The following is a 26524-nucleotide window of genomic DNA, read 5'->3' as shown; positions in this document are numbered from 1 at the left end:
AGAATTTACATTATAGGAAGAGCAGTAAGTATTCACTGTGCAAAATTGTTCTTTTTTTACATGAATGTTTCTGGTAACAAATGTAATGTTTCATCATCTTGTTCACTTTTTTTGAGGTTTAACTTAATGAAAAATATTTGTACTTTTTTGAAATAAATAATGAAACTACTTTTAAAATTGCAAATTCATCTCAGAATTTTATTCAACATTTTGGCAGACAGTAAGTATCTTTGTTTATTCGTAATGAATTTTTCTTTTCTTGATTAGATGATAACAAGGATAATGAAGAAGTCACAGTACTTTCTCGTGCAGCCCAGAAAGGGTTTAATAAGGTTGTAGTAAAGCATCTAAAAAAATCAAAGACCATATTATCAGTAAGTAAGCTATTTTTTTTTTCTACTTTAAGCTCTAGTGATCAGAATATGAGAGTTGGTGATAATCTCCAATTGAAAAAAATAAAATGTAAATTTCAAAACCTGAAATATAAAATATATTAAATAATTCAATACAGCGATTACTTCATTAAAGCTTTGGTAATAAGATTATACTGTTTAATAACTACTATTTTGGTTATTTTTTTCAATGCATTCACTCTACTTTCATAATATAATGGATTATAATTGAGAATATAATATGACTTTTTGCTTTAATTAACTAGTTTTAAACTTTACATATTTGAAGTTACAACCCCCAAAGCTCATTCATATATATAAAGATTATTTAACTATTCTCATGGTCGTTGTTTTAAAAATGTTCTGCTCCTAAGATAGTATCTTAGGTAATGGAAAATATTATGGAAAGTATTGATGTTAAAAATACTATCCATTTTAATTTTAAATCCTGCAAAAGCTAGAGCTTAGAATACTAAAGAAGATAAAAGCCTAATGGAGAAGATAGATGCCATTGATTAAGACAAATCTGTAGGCTTCTTATATGACTGGTAGCTTTTTCATTTTTTCAAATATTTATGTCCCTATGAAGTGCCAGACACTGTCCTAGGAATAGGGAAAACAAAGAAGAAGAATCTCTTCCTTTCAAGAGTTTAATTCTACAGATTGAAATACTTTGACCTTGTTTTGAATTAGGCAGTTATTAATATATTTCTATGGAGAGATACCACTCTGATGCCTGAAAAATAAACATGCAATTTTCACACTGATATTTTTTCCAGCTGCATTTCAAATAGTGTTGTATTTTCTATTTGAAGATACTCTGTGTGTGTGTGTGTGTGTGTGTGTTATATGACTAATAAAAGGAACTAAAAGTATTTTTACTGTTAGATAACTTTCTTTCTCTTTTAAAATTCATGCCCCTAATTGAAATGGTCTTGGTTTTTAAATGGTCACAAAATTGCCTTACTAATCTTTGTGCAAACGTGAAAGGATGAAGAGATGTCCTTGGAAGCTGTGAGAGCACAAGTGATTCGAGTGCTTGGATCTCTAGGAGGACAAATAAATAGGAATCTTGTTACAGGTAAACCTGTTAAGTTCCTTCTAGGTGTATTTAATTTCAAAGTTGCCTCTAAATTTACTTGTGGTACATACATTTAATATATTCTTTTTAAAAATTGTGACTAGGAGCTAATGTTTATTAAATGCTTTGATTGGCTTGCATGAAAAAAATATATCTTTAGACAGATTCTTATCATAAGATTAAAAATAAGATATAGATATTTTTAATAAGATATCTTACTATATTTTTTGTTTGTTTGTTTTTTTACACAAAATCATATTAAACCAATTTACCCTTGATTCTGGTAAATCAGGAACGTCAATCTGCTTTTTAAAACTCCTCCTTGACATTTGTGGAAGTACTATGTTAATATAATAAATATATATCTCTTTTTAAAATTTGAACTTCACAGTTATATATGATAGTTAATAAATATTTTAAAAGTTTAGAAAATTGTTCTTTCCCCCAACTATTCCAGCTTTTATTCTAAAGATTTATAAGCTGCCAGTGATATTGAATCTGAAGAAATCTTATTGAGCTAATTTTGCCACCTTAAAGTGTTTACAGTTGAAATAATAACAACATCAAAACCATTTCAGATTCTAATATAAAGTGAAATTTTAGACCATTTTATTCTTCATAATAAATATCCTACCTAAAAAACCCTTCTGTATTCATTCAAACTCTTCTTGGTATGTTCCGTTTTAATTTCCTAAGTATGTAATACTTTTTCAGTATTAGATTATGATTATGTATTTTTTCTTAAAATTTTTAATAGCTGCTTCCTCAGATGAAATTATGAAGAAGTGTTTGGCTTGGGATTCAGAGAAGAAACTGAGCTTTGCAGTACCATTTGCAGAAATGAAGCCTGTAATATATTTGGATGTATTTTTGCCTCGGGTCACAGAACTGGCTCTTTCATCTAGTGACAGACAAACGAAAGTATTTTCTTTTTTTGTTTGTTTCCCTGATATTATTTATTTATTTTAATTAATTTTTTTTTTTTACTGATATTATTTTAAGTGAGCTTTTAAAGACTGTAATCTTAAAGAAGCTTTTTCTTAAAAAATAACAAGCAATGCTTTCTCAATGACAGGAGTGAGGAGGGAAAAAAAGGATTTGGAACTTAAATTTTAAAGGATGAATGTAAAATATTGTTTTTTACATGTAACTAGGAAAATAAAATACAAAAAAAAAAACCACAAGCAAGTATTTAAGAAGAGGAATCTATTTCAGTCATTCCGTTGTAATAATTGTTGGTTTTTTAAACTGGGCGTTTATTCAAAAATACGTTAATTTACCTCTCCAAAGTAGTAACAAAAGACAAATTGTGATGACAGTTGAAAAGAAAAACATGGAGGAAAATATGAGAAAACATATTTATATTGGATATGGGGAGGGTCCTCACATCACATTAGCTCTCTCATCTGTAGTTTATGGTAGGACATGGATAAAAATTACATTAGGTGGATAGTTATGAACAATATGGATAAGGATACAGATATGTAGTTGAAGGAAATTTTCACATCAGTGTGATCACAGACTGAGATAAGAATCTGTCAAAAACTATGGTAGTATGCAAGGACATATGCAGATTTTTAAAATACAACTAATTTTTTAAAGAAAACAATTTAAAAGGCAGATAACTTCAAATTTAAAATATTATTGTCCTGACTATGTTTTGTCTCATATGATTCTGCTTCTTTAGTAACCAAAAATGAACAGATATGTACTATTAATTTGTTCAAATTAGATGAATGATTAAAGAACAAGGAATATTTATCAAGTATAAGTAGAATTTATGTGGTTCTTAACTAAAAATGAAGTTAACATATTTGTCCTTTTAAAAGTTTTTAAATTAGATCTTTTGGCAAAAAAGTGTCGAAATGAACAAAAGCAATAATTCTATATTTTCACAACATATCTGTAAGTTATATTTGAGTCGTATAGTGCTTCTCTTGCATATTTAAAATTTTGGTTTTATTATGATTTATTTTAAACTTTAATTTTATAAAATTATTTTGAGATAGTACTGGTATATACAATTTTGATAACTTGTTTTGCTTATATTAGATTGCAGCCTGTGAACTATTACATAGCATGGTTATGTTTATGTTGGGAAAGGCAACCCAGATACCTGAAGGAAAGCTGGGCTCCCCACCCATGCATCAGCTATATAAGAAGACGTTTCCTGTGCTACTTCGACTTGCCTGTGATGTAGATCAGGTAAATAGATTGATTATTTTTAATTCCAAATTATGTTATGAAATAACCTTGACATATGAACAGAGTGATGTTTTCATATCTAACTTATTTATGTGAATTAAAGTAATGAAAAATTCTGTCTTTTATAGATATAGAATAGGATGATGACTGGAGATGATCCTGAATGCAGTGGGAGACCTTGGCCTTTTTAAGCTAAGATCTTCAGTAGGTCTCAGTTTGATTAAGGCTGTACCCATTCACTGATTAAGGCTAGGTAGCAATGGAGGCAAAGAATCTCCTCTTTCACCTAGTCCAAAAAAGAACTAAATAAATGAATGAATCTAGGAGGGGAAGACTCTCGGGGGTTTCTGACCAAAGCAAAAATTTTCTGATTGCTATTTACATTTAATCTGAATAAATCTGGACCCAAAATAAAGACCAGTGGGGCTTGGCCTAGGATTTATTGGTGGCCAATTAGAATTAGATTTTTGTGGTTTATGACATTGTCCTTAAGAAAGAAATCTAGCCAGTAAACTCCAAAATATATTGGAAGGGAAAGTGAAGCAGTTGACCTTGTATAGCTCTCCTTTGTTTAAATAGCTAGAGAGACTTCTATTTAATGTAGCATTGAACCAGAAAAAGAAAAGTGACAGGTAATCTTTAGGTAAAACTTATTTCTCTTTTAAAAATTGCATTAGGAGCTACCATTTGAATTTCCCATAGTTTGAATGCAAAAGTTCAGGGAGATTATATCATTGCCTGAAATTCTCAAGAAAGAAAACTCAAGGAGGTTTTTAAGAAACATTTTTGAACCATCTTGACGAGAATGTAAAAATTCATGCAGTTAACTGTAGGAGCTTTATCTTTAGAGTTCAGCTTGAAAGGACAAATATAAAAGTTTGAACAAGAATAATAAGGAATTATATAGATTTGCATGAACCTATGAACTTAGTGTCAGAAAGGCTAAATTTAAAGTTGAATTGAAGCTTGTGAAAAATGCAAGACAGCATAATATGTTTTCAGCAAATAAAAGAATAAGAGAAAATACTTCTCAGGAAGAATCATAGAGAACTAATCTAGAACTTAAATTTTAAAAGATGAATGTAAAAGTTTGTTTTTTACATGAAACTGGGAAAATAAAATACTACACAAAATTCTCTTTTGTTTCTGTCTTTTCAATATATGACTGACTGATTAAACATATTCCAGAGAAAGTTGAAACCTATATCTTGAGAGGGTAATAAGAGTCACTTAGCTGCTTTAAATAAGTTCAAAACTCTTCTCTGAACAAATGATATCCTAGATCACTGCAAAAATCATGAGATGTAATTACTTAATTGGTCTATGACCTTTTTTCTTTCTTTCTTTTTTTTAATAAACAAATGAAGTATTCATTAAGATTATTGTGTACCAAGGACTGGCACTTAAGTGCAAAGGGTACAAATAGAAAAGTGAAACAGTTCATGTTGGATTTGTGTGTGTGTGTTTTCTGGATATACATTTTTAAATAGACATGTCTTTATGAATCATGTTGGGAGAGAAAAATCAGAACAAAAGGGAAAAATCATGAGAAAAGGAGGAAAAAAAATGGGAAAAAAATGAATATAACTTGTGTTGATTTACATTCAAATTCCATAATTCCAATAGATGCAGATGGTGTTTTCTATCCAAAGTTTATTGGGATTGCCTTTGAACCTCTGAGAAAAACCAAATCTTTCTTATTGATCATTACACAATCTTGCTGTTACTGTGTACAGTGTATTCCTGGTTCTGCTTAGCATCAATTCATATAAATCTTTCCAGACCTTTCTAAAATCAGTTTGTTCATCATTTTTTATAGATCAATAATATTCCATTACTTTGATATACCATAACTTATTTAGCTGTTCTATCATTTTCTAGTTGTTTGCCACCACAAAAAAAGCTGGTTACAAACATTTTTGCATATGTGGGTCCTTTTCCCTTCTTTAAGATTTTCTTGAGATATAGACCCACTAGTGGGACTTTTGGGACAAAAGTTATGCACAGTATTATAGCTCTTTGGGCCTAGTTCCAAATTGTTCTCCAGATTGGTTGGATCATTTCACAGCTCCATCAACAATGCATTAGTGTTGGTCTTTGATCTTTAAGGAATGGTTGGAAAACTAGAGATACATAAATAATTTCCCAATTTTCACAAAGAGGAAAAGGTAGATTCTTGGAAATGTAATTCAAATTTATTTTAATTCCCCAGAAAAATTCTCTCTCTCTTTTTTTTTTTTTTTCATTTAATTCATTAAACATTTTATTTCTTTATGTTTTATTTTTCCCCCAATTACATGTAAAAGTAATTTTAAACATTCAATTTTAAAATTTTTTAGTTCTTTTTTTTATAGTATTTTATTTTTCCAAATACATATAAAGATAGTTTTCAGCATTCATTTTTGTAAGACTTTGTGTTCCAATTTTTTCTTGCTTCCTTCTCTCCCCTCTCCCCAAGGCAGTAAACAATCTGTTATAAATTAAATCTGTGCAATTATTGTAAATACATTTCCATGTTTGTCATATTGTGCAAGAAAAATTAAACCAAAAGGGAAAAAACAAAAATAGTGAAAATACTATGCTTCAGTGCACATTTAGTCTCTATCATTCTCTCTTTGGATGTGGATGTCATTTTCTATTCCGAGACTTATTTGAATTGCCTTAAATCACCACATTGTTGAGAAGAGCCAATTCCATCACAGTTGATGATCCCATAACCTTTTTGTTACTATGTACAATGTTCTCTTGGTTCTGCTTCCTTCACCAGCATCAAACTTTCTGAAATCAGCCTTCCCATCATTTCTAACAGAACAATAATATACCATTACATTCATATCGTGTAACTTATTCAGCCATTCCCCAACTGATAGGAAGCCGCTCAATTTCCAGTTCCAGACTAATATAAAGATTTTTCTCATGTGGGTCCTTTTCCCTCTTCTATGATTTCTTTGGAATATGGATGCAGTAATGAGACTACAGCAGCACATCATTAAATTTGATTGTTTTGTGAGTACTTATAATTGGAAGTATTGATCCTTAGATTTATTAAGAACAAAGTACCTGACTGGCCTATTTTTTTGATACTTTTGCTGGACTAGTAGATTGGGGAAATATTGAAACTGTGAGTGAAATAATTTTGCCAAAACATTTGATACTTTCTTGTGCTTTTGTAATGAAACAAAATGGGAAAAATACAGACTGCACAATAGTATGTAATTAAATAGAATATGAGATAGTCACACCCAGTGAATGTTGCTTCCCAGGGACTGAATTGATTCTTGAATTTCCTGTGGGGAAAATTCTATTCTAATTGATTGAAATTTTGTTTTCTGCTAATCACAGTTTGTAGTCCTTGATCATATCTTGTTCATTAAAAAAAAAAAAAACTGATTTAGATAAAGTTGTAACATCACATTTACCAAATTTGTAGCAGGGAGGGATAATTAATTGATTAACTGTTAGAATCCAGATTCAAAAAGATGTTGAAAGACAAAATCTTCATGAAGTTCAGTTAAATAACATTAAAAATCAGATACTGTGCTCAGGTTCAGAGATTTAATAGAATAAGTACAGGGTGCATATGTTACATCTACACTGTAATTATGAAACGAGGGTGTTTTTTGTTTGTTTTGTGTAATATTACCACCTTAATGATGTAGCTGCCCAAAAAAGTTGAAGTTATACCAGTACAAGTGTAGTATTCAAAACAAGCTCACCATATTCTACCCTGGTCAGATCACTCCTGGAGTGTTCTATTCATTCTGCATGTAACATTATATGAGGAACACTGGCAAATTGGAATGTGTTCATATGCTGCAGTGAGAATGATACAGGGCTGAAAATTGTGCCATGTGAGGAATTACTAAAGGAATTAGACTAAAGACTTAGGCGTATGAAAACTGTCTTCAAATAACATGTTCATATGGAACTGAATTTTATTCTATCAGATTTTCTAGAGCAGAATTAAAGTTGCTGAGTTTAATTATAGATTATGGAAATTATCTCTTCTACTCTAGTTCTGACTAAATGACAATATTCTGAAAATGTGAAATGTCTAAAATTGGAGTAACTTGCCTTTTGTGGTTGTGAGCTCCCTATCACTATAGGTCTTTTAAACAGAAGATGTCAAGAATGTTGTAGAAGGGCTTTGTGCATCAGTTAAAGGTTGAATGAAATGACTTCTGAAATATTATAATTTTATGGTTTCTGGGCTGCTTATTGCTGTGATGATGTAGTAATACACTGATCTTTTGGCAATAGCTATTTCCAAGACAAAATTATTTGAAGAAAAATATGCAGATATATGTGATGTACATTTTTTATGTACATATTATTTTATGATTCAGGTGACAAGGCAACTGTATGAACCACTTGTCATGCAACTAATTCACTGGTTCACCAACAACAAGAAATTTGAGAGTCAGGATACGGTGACATTACTAGAAACCATTCTGGTAGGTAGCAATTAATTTCTCTGCTTTTTCTCCTAGCCAGTGACATAAAATGTGTGTTTAGACATTTTAACAAAGAGACCAAAATAATTTCTTTTTCTTCCTAATTTCTAATTAGGTCTTATGTGTTTTAAAATATTTTATTTTGTTTAAGGAACTAAAAAAATCTATTTCAATGAGTCAAAATTCCTTGTTTGTAAATTTTAATTTTCCTTTGTGGAAAGAAAATATTCACTAATAGGTTAAGGTTTAATCTAAGTCAGGTCAAAAGATAACTGTTGATTTTGTCTTATACAGAACTCATTATTTCTCCTCCATACTCACTCTTTCCTAACTTCCCTATTTCTGTTCAGAACACTTCTGTTTTCTGTTCAGGACACTTCTCTTCTTCCAGAAATCAAGGTTTGCAACTTGGGACTTGTCCTCAATTCTTCAGCACTCCAGACTTAATTCAGTTGCCCAGTCTTACTGATTTTGATCCCACAACATTTCTCATCTGACCCTTTCTCTTCACTCACTGTCGACACGTTAGTTTGGATTTCTTAGTTGAATTACTCTTTTCTAGACCTTAATTTCCACATCAGTAAAATAAGGGGATTGAATTTAGGGATTTCTAAAATTACTTCTACTATTTAAATAGTGATCCAGTGACATGGAAATAAAAGTTTACTAACAAAATAATCTGTTCTTGTTCCAGGATGGCATAGTGGATCCTGTTGACAGTACCTTACGAGATTTTTGTGGTCAGTGTGTTAGAGAGTTTTTAAAATGGTCCATTAAACAGACCACACCTCAGCAGCAAGAGAAAAGTCCTGTGAACACTAAATCACTTTTTAAGCGTCTCTATAGCTTTGCACTTCACCCCAATGCTTTCAAGAGACTAGGAGCTGCACTTGCTTTTAACAATATCTATAGGGAATTTAGGTAAGTAAAGAAAAAATGTATATAATTTTTTCTGCATTTAAACAATTATTCAAAAAATGATTTGGGATTCTTATCTGGATATATGTTTGACTATTTGACTGTATTACACCATTATGCTCTACTATGCATTATATATCACTGTATTATACACATACATATTTTTAAAAAAATAAATGTTAATATTAACTGTCTTTACATATACATTCTCTTTCTCCCTAAGAAGTAGGGGTTCTTAAAACTTTTTCCACTCTCAACCTCTTTTCACCTGAGGAGTTTTTATGTGATCTCAGGTATATAGGTATATAAAATAGGTATTCAAACTTCCTATGAGGTCAAGAACCAGTTTAAGAAGCTAGACTCTAGCAAATATAATAAATAATATGAAAGAGAAAAAAAGTTCAGAAAAAAGTAACCTGGGATAGCTAGATAGTGCAGTGGGTAGAGCACTAGTATGGAGTCAGGAGGACCAACACATTTAAGAAGTCTGACATTAATTTTAGTGTTTTATACTCATAATCATTAATCTCTTTGAAGAAATATTCAAAGTGCCTTGGGTTTCTTTTTTACTTTCTTGATGGGACCAAACTTGGCTATTTATTTACACTCTCTTTCTCAACGTTTCTGTCTCTCTTTTTCTCTCTCTCTCTCCCCATCCTCCTGTCACATATTTATGATGTTCTTTTTTCCAATCAACAGAAACTTGCCTTCTCTTTCCCCATCTCATCCCCTCCTATTGAGGGGATAAAAACCCAAAACTACTTTGGAAATATATAGTCAAACAAAACCTATTTCCACATTGATCATGTCCAAAAAAACTTGTTTTGTTCTGTACAATGAATTTTTTACATTTCTCAGATAGTGCAGCTTGTTGATGGTACAAAGCATTGTTCCTGAATCAAAAAAACTAGAATTCAAATCTGGGCAGAGACACTCACTAGCTATATGACCCAAGACAAGTCATTTTACCTCAGATTGCTGCATTTTCCTCAGTTGTAAAATAGGAATAATAATAGTCTTTAACCTCCTAGGGATTTTTTGAGGATTGAACCAGATAATATTTGTAAAATATTAGTATTGTGCCTGGCACATAATAGGGACTATATACTCTAAGAAAGCAGTAACAGTACCAGACTATAAACATTCGTTCCAGAATTATGGCAGAGCCCGGGCCTGATACGAATTTTGAAGTCAGGAAGTAGGCTGGAAAAATGGAGAAACAAAAAGAATCCCACTATAATGAGCTATTTTAATGGCAGAGATGCTCATGACACAAACCTACCAAAACTCCAAAACATCTATAAGCAAAACTTCAATGAAAAATATATCTTGGGCACCAGTTCAGCTAGAATTCCTAGAAAAGATAAAGCTAAAAGTTTAAAAAAAATTACAAACATTTTTTATAAGTAGAGTAAGAACTCTTGAGGATAGGAATTAGGAAATAGGAAAAGAAATGAGAACTATGAAAGAAAGGATTGGAAAAAGAATCAATAGGTTGACACAAGACAATCAGAATCTTACCAAAGTTAATACCTTGAAAATTGAAATGGACCAAATAAAAACCATTAACTCTATAAGACAACAAGAAATATTAAAACAAAGGCAAAAGACTGAAAAAAAAAAAAGAAAGTATATGCTATCTCATAGCAAAAACAATTGATCTGGGAAACATTGAGGAGAAAAAAATTTAAAAATCACTGAATTGTCTGAATGTAATGACTTAGATATATTTCAAGAAATCTTAAAAGAGGACAATTAGCCAGCTCTCCTTGAAACAGGACAAAGTGAAAATAAAAATAATCTCCCAGTTACTTTGTAAAAAGAACCCCCGTCCCCCAAATGAAAATTACCAGTAACATCACAGCCAAAATTCAGATCTTCAAGGTCAAAGTAATAAAGACTCCAAGCAGCCAGAAAGGAAAAATTTAAATCCTGAGAAGGCAATCAGGATAATGATGACTTAGCAGCCAGAACTATAATCAAATGGAGAGGTTAATATTCCAAAATACATCGTTTGTGGACTTACATCCAATAACAACTTACTAAGCAAAATGAAGTATGGGCAAAAAATGGAATTTTAATGAAATATAGAATTTCCCAGTATTCTTATTAAAAAAAATATAGATCTATAACAGGAGTGAAGAGAAACATATGAAGGTGAAGGATAATGATAATGAACTAAGATAAACTGCTTGCATTCAATTACGGAAAAACAATATTTGTATCCCTTTTGAAATTTGTCTTCAAGAATCATACACTCTTAATTCTGTCTAGTTCAAGTTCTGTCCTGAAGATCTTAAGAACAGAATGAGAGTGGTAAAAGAATACATTGAGGGGAATGGGAAAAGAAGGCTATGGACAATTATGCTATATATTTGGGGTTCACAAGCAGATATTGTGTATACAACAAGGAGGAGGGGATACTGGAGATCAGTTGATACTTAAATCCCTCATCTGAATATAATCAGAAGAAAGAAGACACAGACAGACAGAGTTGGGTATAGCAGTACATTTCACAGGGAAATAGGGAAAGGGGTAAAGAGGAAATTAAAGGGATGGTAAATTTACAGGGACATTAGTTCTGTGCAAAACAAATGATGGGCAAAAAATGTTTATAGCTTTTTTTTTTTTTTTTTGAAGTAACAAACAATGAGAATCTGCAGGAATACCCACAATTAGGGAATGGATTAATGTGTGATATATAAATGTAATGAAATTTTTTTTCTTAATAGTATTTTTCTAATTATATTTTTTAACATGGATTTTTGTTTGCAAAGATAATTTTCAACATCAACATCAGATTTTGAATTCCAAATTTTTTCTCCCTCCCCCTTCTCCCCTTTCCAATAAAGCAAGCAATTTGATATAGATTATACTTGTTCAGTCATTTTAAACATATTTCCATATTTGTCATATTGTGAAAGAAAAATCAGAACAAAAGGGGGAAAACCACAAGAAAGAAAAAAACAAACAAATAAAAAACAAAGGTAAAAAATAGTATGCTTCGATCCACATTCAATCTCCATAGTTCTCCCTCTGGAGGTGGATGACATTTTCCATTCCAAGTCTTTTGGAATCATCTTGGATCACTGAGTTGCTGAGAAGAGCCAAGTCCATGACAGTTGATCATCATATAATTTTGCTGTTGCCTTGTACAATGTTCCCTTGGTTCTATTCACTTCACTCAGCATTGGTTCATGTAAGTCTTTTCAGACTTCTGAAATCATGCTGCTGATCATTTCTTATAGAACAATAATTTTCCATTACATTCATATACCATAACTTACTCAGTTAATCCCCAACTGATGGACATTCACTCAACCTCAAATTCCTTGCCATCACAAAAAGAGCTGCTTCCAACACTTTTATTCATATGGGTCCTTTTCCCTTTTTTATGATCTCTTTGGATCACAGATTCAGTAGTAACAATCAGGAAATGATGTCAAGGAATTTCAGAAATCTTGTATTTTTATTTATTTATTTATTATTTTATATATATATTTTTATAATATTGTCCCTTGTATTCATTTTTCCAGATTATCTCCCCCTTCCTTCTACTCCCTCCCCCCTGATGACAGGCAATCCCATACATTTTACATGTGTTACAATATAACCTAGATACAATACATGTGTGTAAATACCATTTTCTTGTTGCACAATAAGTATTAGATTCCGAAGGTACATGTAACCTGGGCAGACAGACATTAGTGCTAACAATTTACATTCACTTCCCAGTGTTCCTTCTCTGGGTGTAGCTACCTCTGTCCATCATTGATCAACTGGAAGTGAGTTGGCTCTTCTTTATGTTGAAGATTTCCACTACCATCAGAATATATCCTCATACAGTATTGTTGTTGCAGTGTACGGTGATCTTCTGGTTCTGCTCATTTCACTCAGCATCAGTTGATTTAAGTCTCTCCAAGCCTGTCTGTATTCCTCCTGCTGGTCATTTCTTACAGAGCAATAATATTCCATAACCTTCATATACCATAATTTACCCAACCATTCTCCAACTGATGGACATCCATTCATCTTCCAGTTTCTAGCTACAACAAAAAGAGCTGCCACAAACATTTTGGCACATACAGGTCCCTTTCCACTCTTTAGTATTTCTTTGGGATATAATCCCAGTAGTAGCGCTGCTGGGTCAAAGGGTATGCACAGTTTGATAACTTTTTGGGCATAGTTCCAAATTGCTCTCCAGAATGGCTGGATTCTTTCACAACTCCACCAACAATGCATCAGTGTCCCAGTTTTCCCACATCCCCTCCAACATTCATCATTATTTGTTCCTGTCATCTTAGCCAATCTGACTGTTGTGTAGTGGTATCTCAGAGTTGTCTTAATTTGCATTTCTCTGATCAGTAGTGATTTGGAACACTCTTTCATATGAGTGGGATATAGTTTCAATTTCATCATCTGAGAATTGTCTATTCATATCCTTTGACCATTTATCAATTGGAGAATGGTTTGATTTCTTATAAATTAGGGTCAGTTCTCTATATATTTTGGAAATGAGACCTTTGTCAGAACCTTTACTTTTAAAAATATTTTCCCAATTTGTTACTTCCGTTCTAATCTTGTTTGCATTAGTATTGTTTGTACAGAAACTTTTTAGTTTGATGTGATCAAAAATCTTCTATTTTGTGATCAATAATGATCTCTAGTTCTCCTCTGGTCATAAATTCCTTCCTCCTCCACAGGTCTGAGAGGTAGACTATTTTCTGTTCCTCTAATCTATTTATTATCTCACTCTTTATTCCTAAATCATGGACCCATTTTGATCTTATCTTGGTATATGGTGTTAAGTGTGGATCCATATCTAATTTCTGCCATATTAATTTCCAGTTTTCCCATCAGTTTTTTTCAAATAATGAATTTTTATCCCTAATGTTGGTGTCTTTGGGTTTGTCAAAGATTAGATTGTTATAGATGTACCCTTTTTTGTCCTTTGTATCTAATCTGTTCCACTGATCTACCGGTCTATTTCTTAGCCAATACCAAATGGTTTTGGTGAGTGCTGCTATATAATGTAGCTTTACATCAGGTACACTTAGACCACCTTCCTCTGAGTTTTTTTTCATTAGTTCCCTTGCAATTCTCGACCTTTTATTCTTCCATATGAATTTTGTTGTTATTTTTTCTAGGTCATTAAAATAGTTTCTTGGGAGTCTGATTGGTATAGCACTAAATAAATAGATTAGTTTGGGGAGTATTGTCATCTTTATTATATTCGCTCGGCCTATCCAAGAGCACTGAATGTCTTTCCAATTATTTAAATCTGACTTTATTTTTGTGGCAAGTGTTTTGTAATTTTTCTCATATAATTCCTGACTTTTCTTTGGTAGATGGATTCCCAAATACTTTATACTCTCAACATTTGTTTGGAATGGAATTTCTCTTTGTATCTCTTGCTGTTGCATTTTGTTGGTGATATATAAAAATGCTGAGGATTTATGTGGATTTATTTTGTATCCTGCCACTTTGCTGAAATTTTGAATTATTTCTAGTAGCTTTTTAACAGAGTCTTTGGGGTTCTCTAAGTATACCATCATGTCATCTGCAAAGAGTGATAGTTTGAAGAAATCTTGTATTTTTAGAGTTTTTAGCCAAAATACTAGCTTTAATTATGTTTTGTAAGTCAACATATTTTGAAACTTCACTGATTTTATTAAATAAGGCTTATCTTTTTTATATATTAAATTTCATGCTCATTTTTATTTTAAATGTATTTTGAGATTTCTACCTTAGTTTTCTTTAATATCTTTGATGAATACCTTTGTTTTTGTCAGGAGAGATCACAGTGGGCCCACTCTTCATCCTCTGTAATTCTTGTCTGCACAAATTCTCTGTAGAGAGCTCTGCAAACATGCAGTCTTTCTCAGTCTCTACATTATTGTATGGATACCAATGGAAGCTGTTCTCTGTATGAGCCTGATTCAATTTCTCTTCTTTAGTAGTATCTTTAATGTCATATACTGCCCATGCATATCACCATTACACTTTGGGTCACTTTTAACTTTAATTTCTCAAAGATTGGCATATTGCATACTTCTCAAACATGTGGCATCACTGAAAGAATATTGAAGGTGGTATAAAAAAGAAACAATTACTTTTACAAATGATACTTTTACAAATGATATTCCACAGCAGGCCAAATATTTATAGTCACATTATTGATTAAAAAGTGAAGAGAATGTTATATCCTCCTGTGCTTTTTATTGCTTTATTATTAAAAAAAAAATTGATTTTATAGAACAAAGTGTTACCATAAAGTTTCTCCTTCAGTGTCTCCTTTCATGTTAAAATTGTATAACAATTAAATGAAAGATATTTTAATAATTTGAATATGATAAATATTCTTCATTGATCCTCTCCTCACAAATATTTTAAGTATAAAAAAAATAAACCAGATGTGCTGCTCACCTCATGTGTTCCTGTCATGGAGAAGCAATTTCCAACTGGAAATTGAATTTACTTTATCTTTCAGCAACTTCTGTTTGGGAGTAACATTGTAAAACCTTCTAAAGAAGAACCATTATAATTCAGAAGAGTACAGAATTTTGTGACACAGGAAAATCCATGAATGCCAGTGTTCTAATTTTTGTTACATGGAATTTCATGGACAGTCTGTTCAGCTGTCACACCGGCACATTTTTCTTGGAAAAACATTGTAAAAGGAAGGATAAATGATCTGGGCTAAGAATTGAATAGGAGTGTGTGCCAAATTGCTTTTGGAAAATTTCATGTGCTTTTAAAAAATAACTTCAAAATTATTCTCTGAAACAAATATCCTTCCTTGATTTTTAAGGCAGATAGTCATTGGGTAATATTAAATGGCTGGTTTCAGGCAGTTGTTAAGCAGAAAAAAATTGTACATCTTTTATTTCACAGCTAAATCTGAACTGTGGGGTTATTGAAAAGATTGTATCAAATGTTTGTGTACTTAGTAAGCTTTTAAGCACCCTACAAAGATGTCAGTTACTTTGCCATTGTTTGAGGAATTTTATAATTGGGGCTTAGTCTAATGACCTGCTTTTGAAATTTTTACTTTTGAGGTAATACTTCAACTTAACATATATTTAAATATTATTTTACTTCTAGTTCTCTTTACTCTTATTTACTGTATTCCATTTGCTTATTTACTCTATTCTATTACTTTATTCGATTCTTACTTGCTATATTTCTATTTTTTTATTTTACAGGGAAGAGGAGGCCCTTGTAGAACAATTCGTCTTTGAAGCTTTAGTTGTTTATATGGAAAGTTTGGCCTTAACTCATGCAGATGAAAAATCTTTAGGTAGGTTGTACTTTGTAGAAAAGGGTTTTTTTTTTTTTTAATTACTATTACTATAGTAATACTGAGTGTTTTCAGTGTGATAAAAATGTTTCAAGTGAACATAAAGTAGCCCTTTAAAAATGAAATATTTTCTTAGGCTTGGGATTAAAAACTCAGTTTTATTTCTTTTAAAAAGGCATTGTATCACCCTTGTATGTTTTATGAAACACTTTAATAAGTTGTTTTGGCCTAAAGAAATATTTACCTGGTGGTTAAACTTCTGGTGATAAATCCTGTTTAATCAGGAAGAGATTTTAGGAAGTTTAAAAAAAAATTACCTTGCCAAAGCTTCAGTTATCTAAAAACTTAATTTATGTGTAATATCATTTTTTAAAAATATATATATCTTTTTATTGACAAAACATATGCATGGGTAATTTTTCAACACTGACCCTTGCAAAAACTTCTGTTCCAACTTTTCCCCTCCTTCCCCTCCACCTCCCTTAGATGGCAGGCAGTCCCAGACATGTTAAACATGTAAAATATATGTTAAATACAATATGTGTATACATATTTATACAGTTATCTTGTTGCACAAGAAAAATCGGATTTAGAAAAAAGGTAAAAAAATAACCTGGGAAGAAAAACAAAAGTGCAAGCAAACAACAACAGAAAGAGTGCAAATGCTATGTTGTGGTCCACACTCATTTCCCAGTGTTCTTTCACTGGGTGTAGCTGTTTCTGTTCATCACTGATCAATTGGAGTGTTTTGGATCCTCTCATTGCCTTCCATCAGAATTGATCCTCATATAGTATTATTGTTGAAATGTATAATGATCTCCTGGTTCTGCTCATTTCACTTAGCAACAGTTCATGTAAGTCTCTCCAAGCATCTCTGTATTCATCCTACTGATCATTTCTTACAAAACAAAATGCTTGCTGTTATTATTATTGTTATTGATTTTACATCTTAGCTTTGGATGGTTGATATTACCAGTATTCTACTTGATAGATAAATAAAGTGTTATTGTCTATTTAAAATAGCTGAAATGCCTTTCTATTGTCCTTAATTACCACCAACAGTAAAATATACTCCTTTTTGACAGTTTGTGATTTTCTGATTGAAGAATGGACATAATAGATTACATATGTATTGAAAACATTTGAAGGTTTGGGAAATAGCAAAATCTATGAAAAAAGGATATTTTTTCCCTTTAATAATAACACATGAAATGATTAATAGGAAGACAGTAGTGTGACACAAAGGGTTGGATTTATAATCAGAAGACTTAATTGTTATCTTGGCTCTGGTACCTGCAATTCTATGATTTGGGTTAATTCAATTAATTTATTTGGAACTCAGTTTCTTAATCTATAAAATGAGGTAGATGAGTCCCTTCAAGACTAGAATTTAAGTTTTTATTTTTATTTATTTTTTTTTTTGAGAACAGGTACAATTCAACAATGTTGTGATGCTATTGATCACCTTACGCGCATAATTGAAAAAAAGCACATCACTTTAAATAAGCCCAAAAAACGACGCTTACCTCGGTTGGTACTATTCTGCTTTTCTTTTCTTTTTTTCTTTTCTGGCTAAGGCAATTGGGGTTAAGTGACTTGCCCAGGGTCACATAGCTAGGAAGTGTTAAATGTCTGAGGTCAAATTTGAACACTGCGCCGCCTAGCTGCCCCCCCCCCTTTTTTTTAAACATCAACATTGTCCTTTTAAAGCTAACAAGTACTGGAAAGAATTATATAGTTTGTAGTATGAATGAAATGCTTGGTTTAAGTTTACTTGATCTTTTTGAAAGAAAATTCTTTCTCTATTTTTTTTTTGTCCCCATCCCCTTATTATACAATACTAATAATTATGGAATTTGACTGAATGAAAGAAATATTTTAATAATTCAACTTAATTTAATTCAAGTGCTTATGTATTGATGATATAATGACAAAAAATAGCAGTGACTGCCTTCTGGGATCTTACATTTTAATGAAAGAGTTCATCTTGTATAGTTAAATAAATACAAACCAAATTGAATAAAACACCATTGTGAAGAGTCAGTCAGAGGTAGATTTTAAGTGCTAGAATTAAGAATGGGGTATTATCTGTACATAGACATGAAGACAAATAGAATGAAACCAAGTTTGAGGAAAAGCTCAGTAGCTAATTTCATTATTACACAAAATGTATAAAGGAGAATAATAAAGAACAATTGTAAAAAGAAACTAGATTTTGGAAGGCTTGAAAGGATAATATAAGAGACTTCTATTTAATCTTTGATGCTATAAGGAGTTAGTCAGTAAATGTTAATGATTAATCATAAGGCATGGCCACAGATCTATGCCTTAGATTAATTTGGTAGATATGTGAAAGATGAATTGGAGAGAAAAGGAAACTAGTGAGAGACTAGTTAATAGATTATTTTATTATTCCAGATGAAAAGTCATTACAACTTCGAGTAATATTTGGAGAGAAGACCCTGATAGAAGTCAGCCATTGAACAAGAATTTACTATATGCTTATTATGTGCCTGGCCCTTTTCTAATCACAGGGAGTACAAAAAATAGGCAGAAGCATAATTTTTCCCTTCAGGGAGCTCATAATTTAAAGGGGGAGAAAACATGAAGGAAAAAAAAAACACACATATAAAATATATAGTTCAAATAGAAGGTAACCTCAAGGGGAAAACACTGGCAGTGTGAAAGATAAGGAAAGAGCTCCTACAGAAGGTTGGATTTGAGCCAAATATTAAAGGAAATCAAGAGATTGAGGAAAAGCATTTTAGGCATGGGAGTGTGCCACAGAAAAGTCAGGGAGTCAGAAGAAGTGGAACTCTGGGCTTGGAGTCAGGAAAATGATTGAGTTTAAATATGGCCCAGACATCTATTTATTGTGTGATCTTGGACCAAGGCCCTTAACCATTTTGTCAGTTTTCTCATCCACAAAATGGGGATCATACTAGCGCCTGCCATGCAAGGTTGTTGTGAAGATCAGGTAAGATGATAATTGTAAAGCTCTTTGTACAATGCCTGGCATATTGTAAGCACTATATAAATGTTAGTTATATTGATGATGGCAGTGTGCTTTTTGAGTTTTGAAAGATATTAGCTGGGTCTTAAAGTAAGATTAGGGTCAATAATGTTCACTAATTGGCAATTATTGTCTTCTTGTTTCAGTGGATTTCCACCTGTCCAAACATTGTGTTTATTGGATCTGGTGAAGTGGCTTTTGGCACAGTGTGGACGCCCCCAAACAGAATGCAGACACAAATCTATAGAACTTTTTTATAAATTTGTTCCTTTGCTACCAGGTACAATGATGAATGTTTTGTTAATAACATACTAACTTATGCAGAGTTTGAAGTTTATTTTTTTAAATTTTTCTTTTATATCAGTTGAGCATATTAGTATGTGGGGTTTTTTTTGTTTTTGTTTTTTTAAGTAAATCTGTTGATTAAAAAGAGTTGTAATTAAGTAGCTGCACAAATGGCTATTGATTAATGGTGACATTGAGGGAATCCTTTTGAATTCTATAACTTTTTAAAATTAAATTTTCAGTTATTTAATTTCACAGTTTTCACTTTTTGTATTCCACTTAATTTTACCTTAAAAAACAAAACTATTCTGATCATACAGTATTCAACATAGTTAATATGCACTGTTTTTAATAGCCAATTAATGAAATAAATGTGATTATACTGTGCTATTTCAACATGTGATATCCCTAAATGTCTACATATCTATCACTAAAGAGTCTTAGACTTGGAATAAAAAGTAGCAGAAAAAAGTTAATTCCAATCTTTGCAGGAAAATACTTGCCATTAAATTATGTTATTAAAAATAGCTTTCTAAAGAAGCCAGTGAATATATTCTTCATTCAATGTTATTACTGGATACTTTATTTATTACTGGTAAGTTACAATTCATGAATGAAATCAGTTCCTCATTTTTTCTGAGATAACAGAAGAAATATCAACAGTTAATTTCATTCAGTTCATAGGAAATAGATTTAATGCCAGAAGGTACTGAGGGGCCTTGATTTTCCTCTGTCATGCCGTCTTTGTTAGTACTATGTAGTATTTAATTGTAGAGGTATAATAGATATATAGAACTTGGATTTAGGAAGACTTTGGTTGAAATACTATCTCTGACATTACAGGTTGTGTGGTCCTGGACAAATTTTAACCTTTTAGTGCCCTAAGCAACATGTTAAGTTAAACCATTGTTCATTTGAATTGGTAGAAGGAGTTTACTTTCCTTGAGTTTCTTGCACTGTGAAGTAACAAGTCTGGAATAACAACAACAACAAAAGATATTTATTTATATTTAAAGAGAAGCGTATATAGTGATAAGGTAATATATTTATGACCTTAGGCCTGAAAAGTTTTCTGAAACTTCATAAAATCTAAAAGGAAGTTATGTTTTGATTAGTTCTGTATTTCCAATGTATTAAAATTTTTATTTTTCTTCTTTTGCTGCTTTTCACTAGTCATAATGATATAATTATAGAAACAAAAATTTGGTTCTGTGTAAAATGTTTCTGATTTTGTTCTGATGTAAAAAAATTCTACTATTATTAAATCTTGATTTTTTTTTTTTTTAAAGGCAATAGATCTCCATCTTGTTGGTTAACTGACATTCTCAAAAAAGAAGACATTTCTTTCCTCATAAATAGATTTGAAGGAGCAGGCAATGCCAGTGAACATTTGTCAGGAATCTTGGCTCAACCTACTCTTTTTGATTTGCAAGGACCCTTTACTTTAAGAGCTGTTGTGCAGTGGATGGATATGCTTTTAGCAGCTTTGGAGTGTTATAATACCTTTATTGAAGAGAGAGCTGTCAAAGCACAAGAGATATTAGGTAGGTAAAATTTGGGCCGTAATTTTTGGGTTTTATTCTGGGAAATTTTTTGTTCCATTTTAGTCCTGTTGAGAGGTTTAAAAAATGTGAAATAAATGTGACCCTTCACCTCTAGAGAATTCTAGTACAGCAGTGCCTCTGATGCTGCCAAGCTGGAAGCTTCAAGTAAAGGCTGATCAGTGAACTTAGTACCTGTCACAGGAGCCTGCCTAAGTTTGGGCAAGCTCCTTGTAAGAAGTGTGGTCAATTTTTTGGCCTTAGTAGCTCATAAAAGTCATCTTTTAAAACTTTTGTATTTAAACTGGTGAAAGAGTGCCCATACCAACGAAATCACAGATCCTTAAAGGATTGAATTATTAGGTTATTAGGAATTAGAGAAATTAATGAGTAGTGTTCTACCTTTAACTTCCTGATGTTATGTTTCCAAAATTTTAATTTGTATAACATTAAAGAATGTATCAGGGCCATTAGAGTTTTTGCTTATATTCTGTGTTCTTATGTTTTAATTTGCTAAAATCTTAGAATCACTTATTCCTTTGAAAATGATAGAGTTGATTGAAGTAGAACTGAGATCCCTGTATGTGTCCATTGTTCTTTTGTGGTCCATGGTCTGAAAATATATAAAAAGTGGAATATCCTGATATTTGGTTGAATTGAAGAATTTGACATATTGATGTCTAGATCAGTGGTCCTCAAACTTTTAAAATAGGGGGCCAGTTAACTGTTCCTCAGACTGTGGGAAGGGCGGACTATAGTAAAAACAAAAGCTCACACTCTGTCTCTGTCCCTCAGCCCATTTGCCGGAACCTGGCCGACTGCATAAACGTTCTTAGCAGGCTGCATCTGGCCCGCAGACCGGAGTTTGAGAACCCCTGGTCTAGATTAACCACTCAAACATTATTAGAACAAAGGGAAAGAGGTAGATTGTTTATTTTGAATGACTGTGGGAAAAAATCCACAAATCACTGCTTTAAATAATTGGGCCACTTAGTGGGCTCCAGATTCAATAGTTTTAAACCCTATCTCATTGATTTTTTTTGGGGGGGGGGGAGGTGAAATAGGCTTTCAATAGTAATAGAAATAGAGAAGGCAGCAAAATGGAATTATGAATGAGTTTATTTCAAAAAGATCTTTATTTCTTCCTCCTGTTTCTTCTTAAATAACTTATTTTATCTCCTTTTCTTGGTTTGTTTGTTGTTGTTGTTGTTGTTGTTGTTGTTTTTTTTAATACATGAAGAGAGGGATACATGACTGGGAAAGAAGTAGACTAAAGGAAACTTTTTTTAAAAAAATCTGTGAAAATTGGTTGGGTAGATGATCTGCAGGGTCTTTTATTTACAATGATTCAGAGATGAAAATTTTGAAGAATCACTTTTGTCTTAGAAAGATTGACAGAGTTCCCCATTTGAAAGATAGTCATTTCATTTAATTAGGGGACTTCATGTTACAAAATTAACATTAAGCTCTCTGAACACTACATTTGAAATTTTTGAATGACTTCTTAATGTACCTTTCTTGTTCTTAATAGTATGTTGAAACTGAACTGGCTGGAGGTGTTTGCATTTTCATTTTTTAAAAGAATTTTATAATCTGAACTCCAGAGCTCAAAAATTGCTTTCTAATATTTGATTGTTTTTATTGGTACTTTTAATTACATATTTTTAGTTCTTCATGAAGGTTATTATTATAATTTACATTTTTAAACTACAGAATCAGAAATCAGAATACTGTTTGGAGGATAAGAGAAAACTTTACATTTTTTAACTTTTACTGGGCCATTACAGAAGCACAGAATTTTAAAACTGAAAGAAATCATAGGAATATGTGCCCCCTAAAGAAATCTCTACTATAGCATATATGAGTGATTACCTATCTTCTGTTTGAAACTTCCCCCTTCTCTTCCTCCTCCCCTCTCCCAATGAAGGGGAACCTGAAGCAGCCCATTCTACTGATGGATAGCTCTTATTATTAGTTAATGTTTTCTGACATTTGGCCTAAATTGTTCTCTTTGCAACTTCTTTACCTTGCTTTTGGTGACTGTCTCTGAAGCCAAATGGAACAAATCTAGTCATATTTCCACATGACAACCTTTCATGTAATTGAAGGTTGCTGACATGTCCCCTTTGTTTTCACCTCACTTTGTCTTCTTTTCATCAAGATTGGACAAATTTAGTTCCTTCTGCTGATACTTGTGTGGAATTAATTCAAAATCTTTTCTTCATCCTGGTTATCCTTGGATTGTTCACAATGTCTTAAATTGTGACCTTTTTTTAATTTTTATTAAAGTACTCCTTTTATTGTATCTTTTTATGAAAGTTCTTTTGGCTTTAAAATAAAATATTTGTACTTGTTTTTTTTTTTTTTTCCCCTGAGGCTGGGGTTAAGTGACTTGCCCAGGGTCACACAGCTAGGAAGTATTAAGTGTCTGAGACCAGATTTGAACTCGGGTCCTCCTGAATTCAAGGCTGGTGCTCTATCTACTGTTCCACCTAGCTGCCCCTTGTACTTGTTTTGAACTAGAGAATTGTGTAATAATTGTCTTATGCAATTATTTCTAGGTACTAAAGCAAAGTCTTCATTTTTGAAAGCTGTGGGCTTTTTCTTAGAAAATATTGCTCTTCATGATATTAGAGCAGCAGAAAAATGCTTTGGCACTGGCGTAAAAGGCAATGTATTTAGCCCACAAGAGAGAGAAGAATATAATTACAGCAAGTGTACAATTGTGGTCAGGATTATGGAATTTTCTTCGATGCTTCTAAATACTTGTCAGGATGTCTGGAAGGTAGGAGTGCCAAAAAATCTTTTTAATTGATGACCTTTAAAATGTAATTTTATTTATCATACTTATATTGTGTAGCATTTTCTAAGTTTAGAATTCTTTAAACACACTGGTTAAAAATAAAGCTTAAGAAATTAGTTAATTAGTAAATGAAATTGTAGGAGTGTATAGGTATCTAGGATCAAACTGCCAGGAATTGGTCAAAAGTAATATTGGAAGAGGATATCTTATCCTATGGTCTTGATAATTGCTAGTTTAAGTGAAAACTAGAAGCACCTAAATGAAAAAGTAGTGAGATGTTTGAAAAACAAATACTGAAATTTATATATTCAAAGGGTTATCATTCAAGAGTTGACTACCATTACTAATTTGTAATGCTGCTGTTGCTTAAGCTATTTTTGGAAGCCCTTCATTTATTCTGGTAATACTGATAATTGCCCAAACTACTTTTGGAACTCACCTTTTGGGATTCTCTTCAGGGCTATTTAAAAACAAACAAACAAACAAAAAAAAAAAAACTTGGTGGTGAAAGGGGCTTAGGTGACAGATCAAACTCAATTGTGTCATCTAATGATTAAAGTGGATGGAGTGAGTAAACACAATTTTAATAGTCCTTTGTATTCATTTTCATTTCTATTCAATCATTGAGTTTAAAGTGATATTTATAAATTATCTATTAAATAGAGGTTCTTATTTAGTATTTCTTGGGCTGTCCGAGCTAATCATCTTTGAAAAGAAAAAATGAAATTTGAATATTATACATGCATATTTTCTAGAGTAAGAAGAAACCTAATGTTGCTTAATATTTAGTTTTCTCTCACCATTCTATCTTTTGTGTAATATTTTATGATCCAGTGATCTTAGAGGGAAAGATCCTTAGCCTGATTTTACAAATATAAAATTAACGTAATTATGGTGTTAAAAGGATATTAGCAATTGTTGACCAAAACTTGTTTGATTTCAAACATTTTTACAGCTCCTTGAGAAGGATTTACTTAACACTTACTTTATGGAACTATTGGTCAAAACATTGTGTGATCCATCAAGTATTGGTTTTAACATAGCTGATGTACAAGTGATGAATAATCTTCCCAATGTCTGTGTGAATCTTCTGAAAGCCTTAAAAAAATCTCCATATAAGGAATCTTTAGAAATCAACATAAAGAAAAGAATAACACCACAAAGGTATGCATTTAAATTAAAAACCATAACTTTTTTTTAGTATACCTTTGCAGTAAAATTATCTATTTTATGTTGCTGACCAGAAATGAAGAGTGACATTTTCATTGTTTGTCGTGTCTCAAATGAGGTATATGAATACTAGAATAAATTATTTCTTACTGGAAAAAATATTTATCACTGGATAACTTCAGCCTGGATGTTTCAGTAGTATACTCAACTAAAAACCAAATTTATTGCCTTCTTAAAAGCTGCTATTTTTTAAGACTTAGCTGTTCTCATTCAAGGTACAATTCATGTACAGGCAAGAGGATAATGAAGGCTGTATATAGGGTCATGGTTTAGATTAAAGAGTTAAAGCAGAAAGAAGAAGAAGAAATATAAGATTTTGTGGAGATAGGAACGATTGACAACTGACTGTATAGGTTTTGGAAAGTGAGATGTTGAAAGATGGCATTGCAGTTGTAAACTTGGTTTTCTGGAAAGAGATTGGTGTCTTCTGTGATGATGCAGAAGTTTGGAAAAGGAGTGGGAGTAGGTGAACATAATACAAGTTCTGTGATGTAGATTACAACTTATTCTTCTTTTTAACTCATTCTGCCCTTCCAGGAACCAAGTCAGAATCAGAGGATAGGGTGTGGATGTGCTATAGAGATTGGTAGAGTTTTCTCAATGGATGTGCTATAGAGATTGGTAGAGTTTTCTCAATGATTTGCTGTTGTTGCTATGGGTCCTAGGGGTATTGGTTACATTATAAATATCTTTAGAGAATTTTGCCTGGTTTAGTAAGGTATAGGTTGAGAGATTGCACCATAGAGGAATGGTGCAGAGTTGAGAGAGCCTGTACAGATAAGGATAGATTTTGATTATGTTGGAGACAAGCCCTGCAATTATCTGTTAAGGAAAAGCTGAGTTATAGCCCATTTCCATAGCCTCCAGTTGGCTGGTCACATATCCCTTCCAGTTAAGGGATCCCATGATCTCCCCCACTTTGGAGAACACCGGCTTAAACTGTTATAATTTAGAGTCTCCACCTTTAGTCACTTATTTCCAGTTGAGCATATATGCCACTGCCACATTATTCTTTAAAAATCTATCTTTTGTCACATAAACTTTGTTCATTCAAAATGGCTTCCTTGTCAAATAAAAAATTAACAGTATTTTGCCTAGTGTTGAGACCTTTCATAATTTGGTACTGTTGTACAATCAATTTTGCTATAACTGACATGTTCCTCCAAAAAAAAAGTACCAGCTGTGCAAAACTGAGCAATGAAAACCAGAAGTTTATGGGGAAAATGGATATGAGACATAATATTCAATAATTTCATCAATGACACATTTTTTAAAAAGTTAGGAACTTTAAAATAGTAGCAT

The 26524-nt window shown here is 32.0% G+C and overlaps 1 protein-coding gene and 1 long non-coding RNA gene across 7 annotated transcripts in view; one reads left to right on the top strand and one right to left on the bottom strand.

The window, feature by feature from the left end:
• The window catches only part of PRKDC (protein kinase, DNA-activated, catalytic subunit), a 166408-nt gene that overhangs the window by 32414 nt on the left and 107470 nt on the right, over positions 1-26524 (top strand). For all 6 annotated transcript variants that reach the window (XM_074277974.1, XM_074277964.1, XM_074277954.1 and 3 more), the window contains 12 exons: positions 268-374; positions 1383-1473; positions 2231-2394; positions 3526-3678; positions 8025-8132; positions 8827-9053; positions 16256-16350; positions 17781-17880; positions 19510-19643; positions 20938-21192; positions 23751-23974; positions 24948-25156. In XM_074277974.1, coding sequence (XP_074134075.1) covers positions 268-374; positions 1383-1473; positions 2231-2394; positions 3526-3678; positions 8025-8132; positions 8827-9053; positions 16256-16350; positions 17781-17880; positions 19510-19643; positions 20938-21192; positions 23751-23974; positions 24948-25156 — 1867 coding nt within the window. The remainder of the gene's footprint in view (positions 1-267; positions 375-1382; positions 1474-2230; positions 2395-3525; positions 3679-8024; positions 8133-8826; positions 9054-16255; positions 16351-17780; positions 17881-19509; positions 19644-20937; positions 21193-23750; positions 23975-24947; positions 25157-26524) is intronic.
• On the bottom strand, positions 185-15597 carry LOC141548814 (uncharacterized). Its single transcript, XR_012484074.1, has 2 exons — positions 15477-15597; positions 185-347 (listed from the first exon to the last, which is right to left on the bottom strand). It is a non-coding gene; the product is annotated as an uncharacterized LOC141548814 (long non-coding RNA).

The sequence above is a fragment of the Sminthopsis crassicaudata genome, chromosome 1, assembly GCF_048593235.1.
Source record: "Sminthopsis crassicaudata isolate SCR6 chromosome 1, ASM4859323v1, whole genome shotgun sequence".
Taxonomy (NCBI): domain Eukaryota; kingdom Metazoa; phylum Chordata; class Mammalia; order Dasyuromorphia; family Dasyuridae; genus Sminthopsis; species Sminthopsis crassicaudata.
Note: the sequence above shows the minus strand (reverse complement) of the source record. Positions and strands in the feature narration are given on the sequence as shown.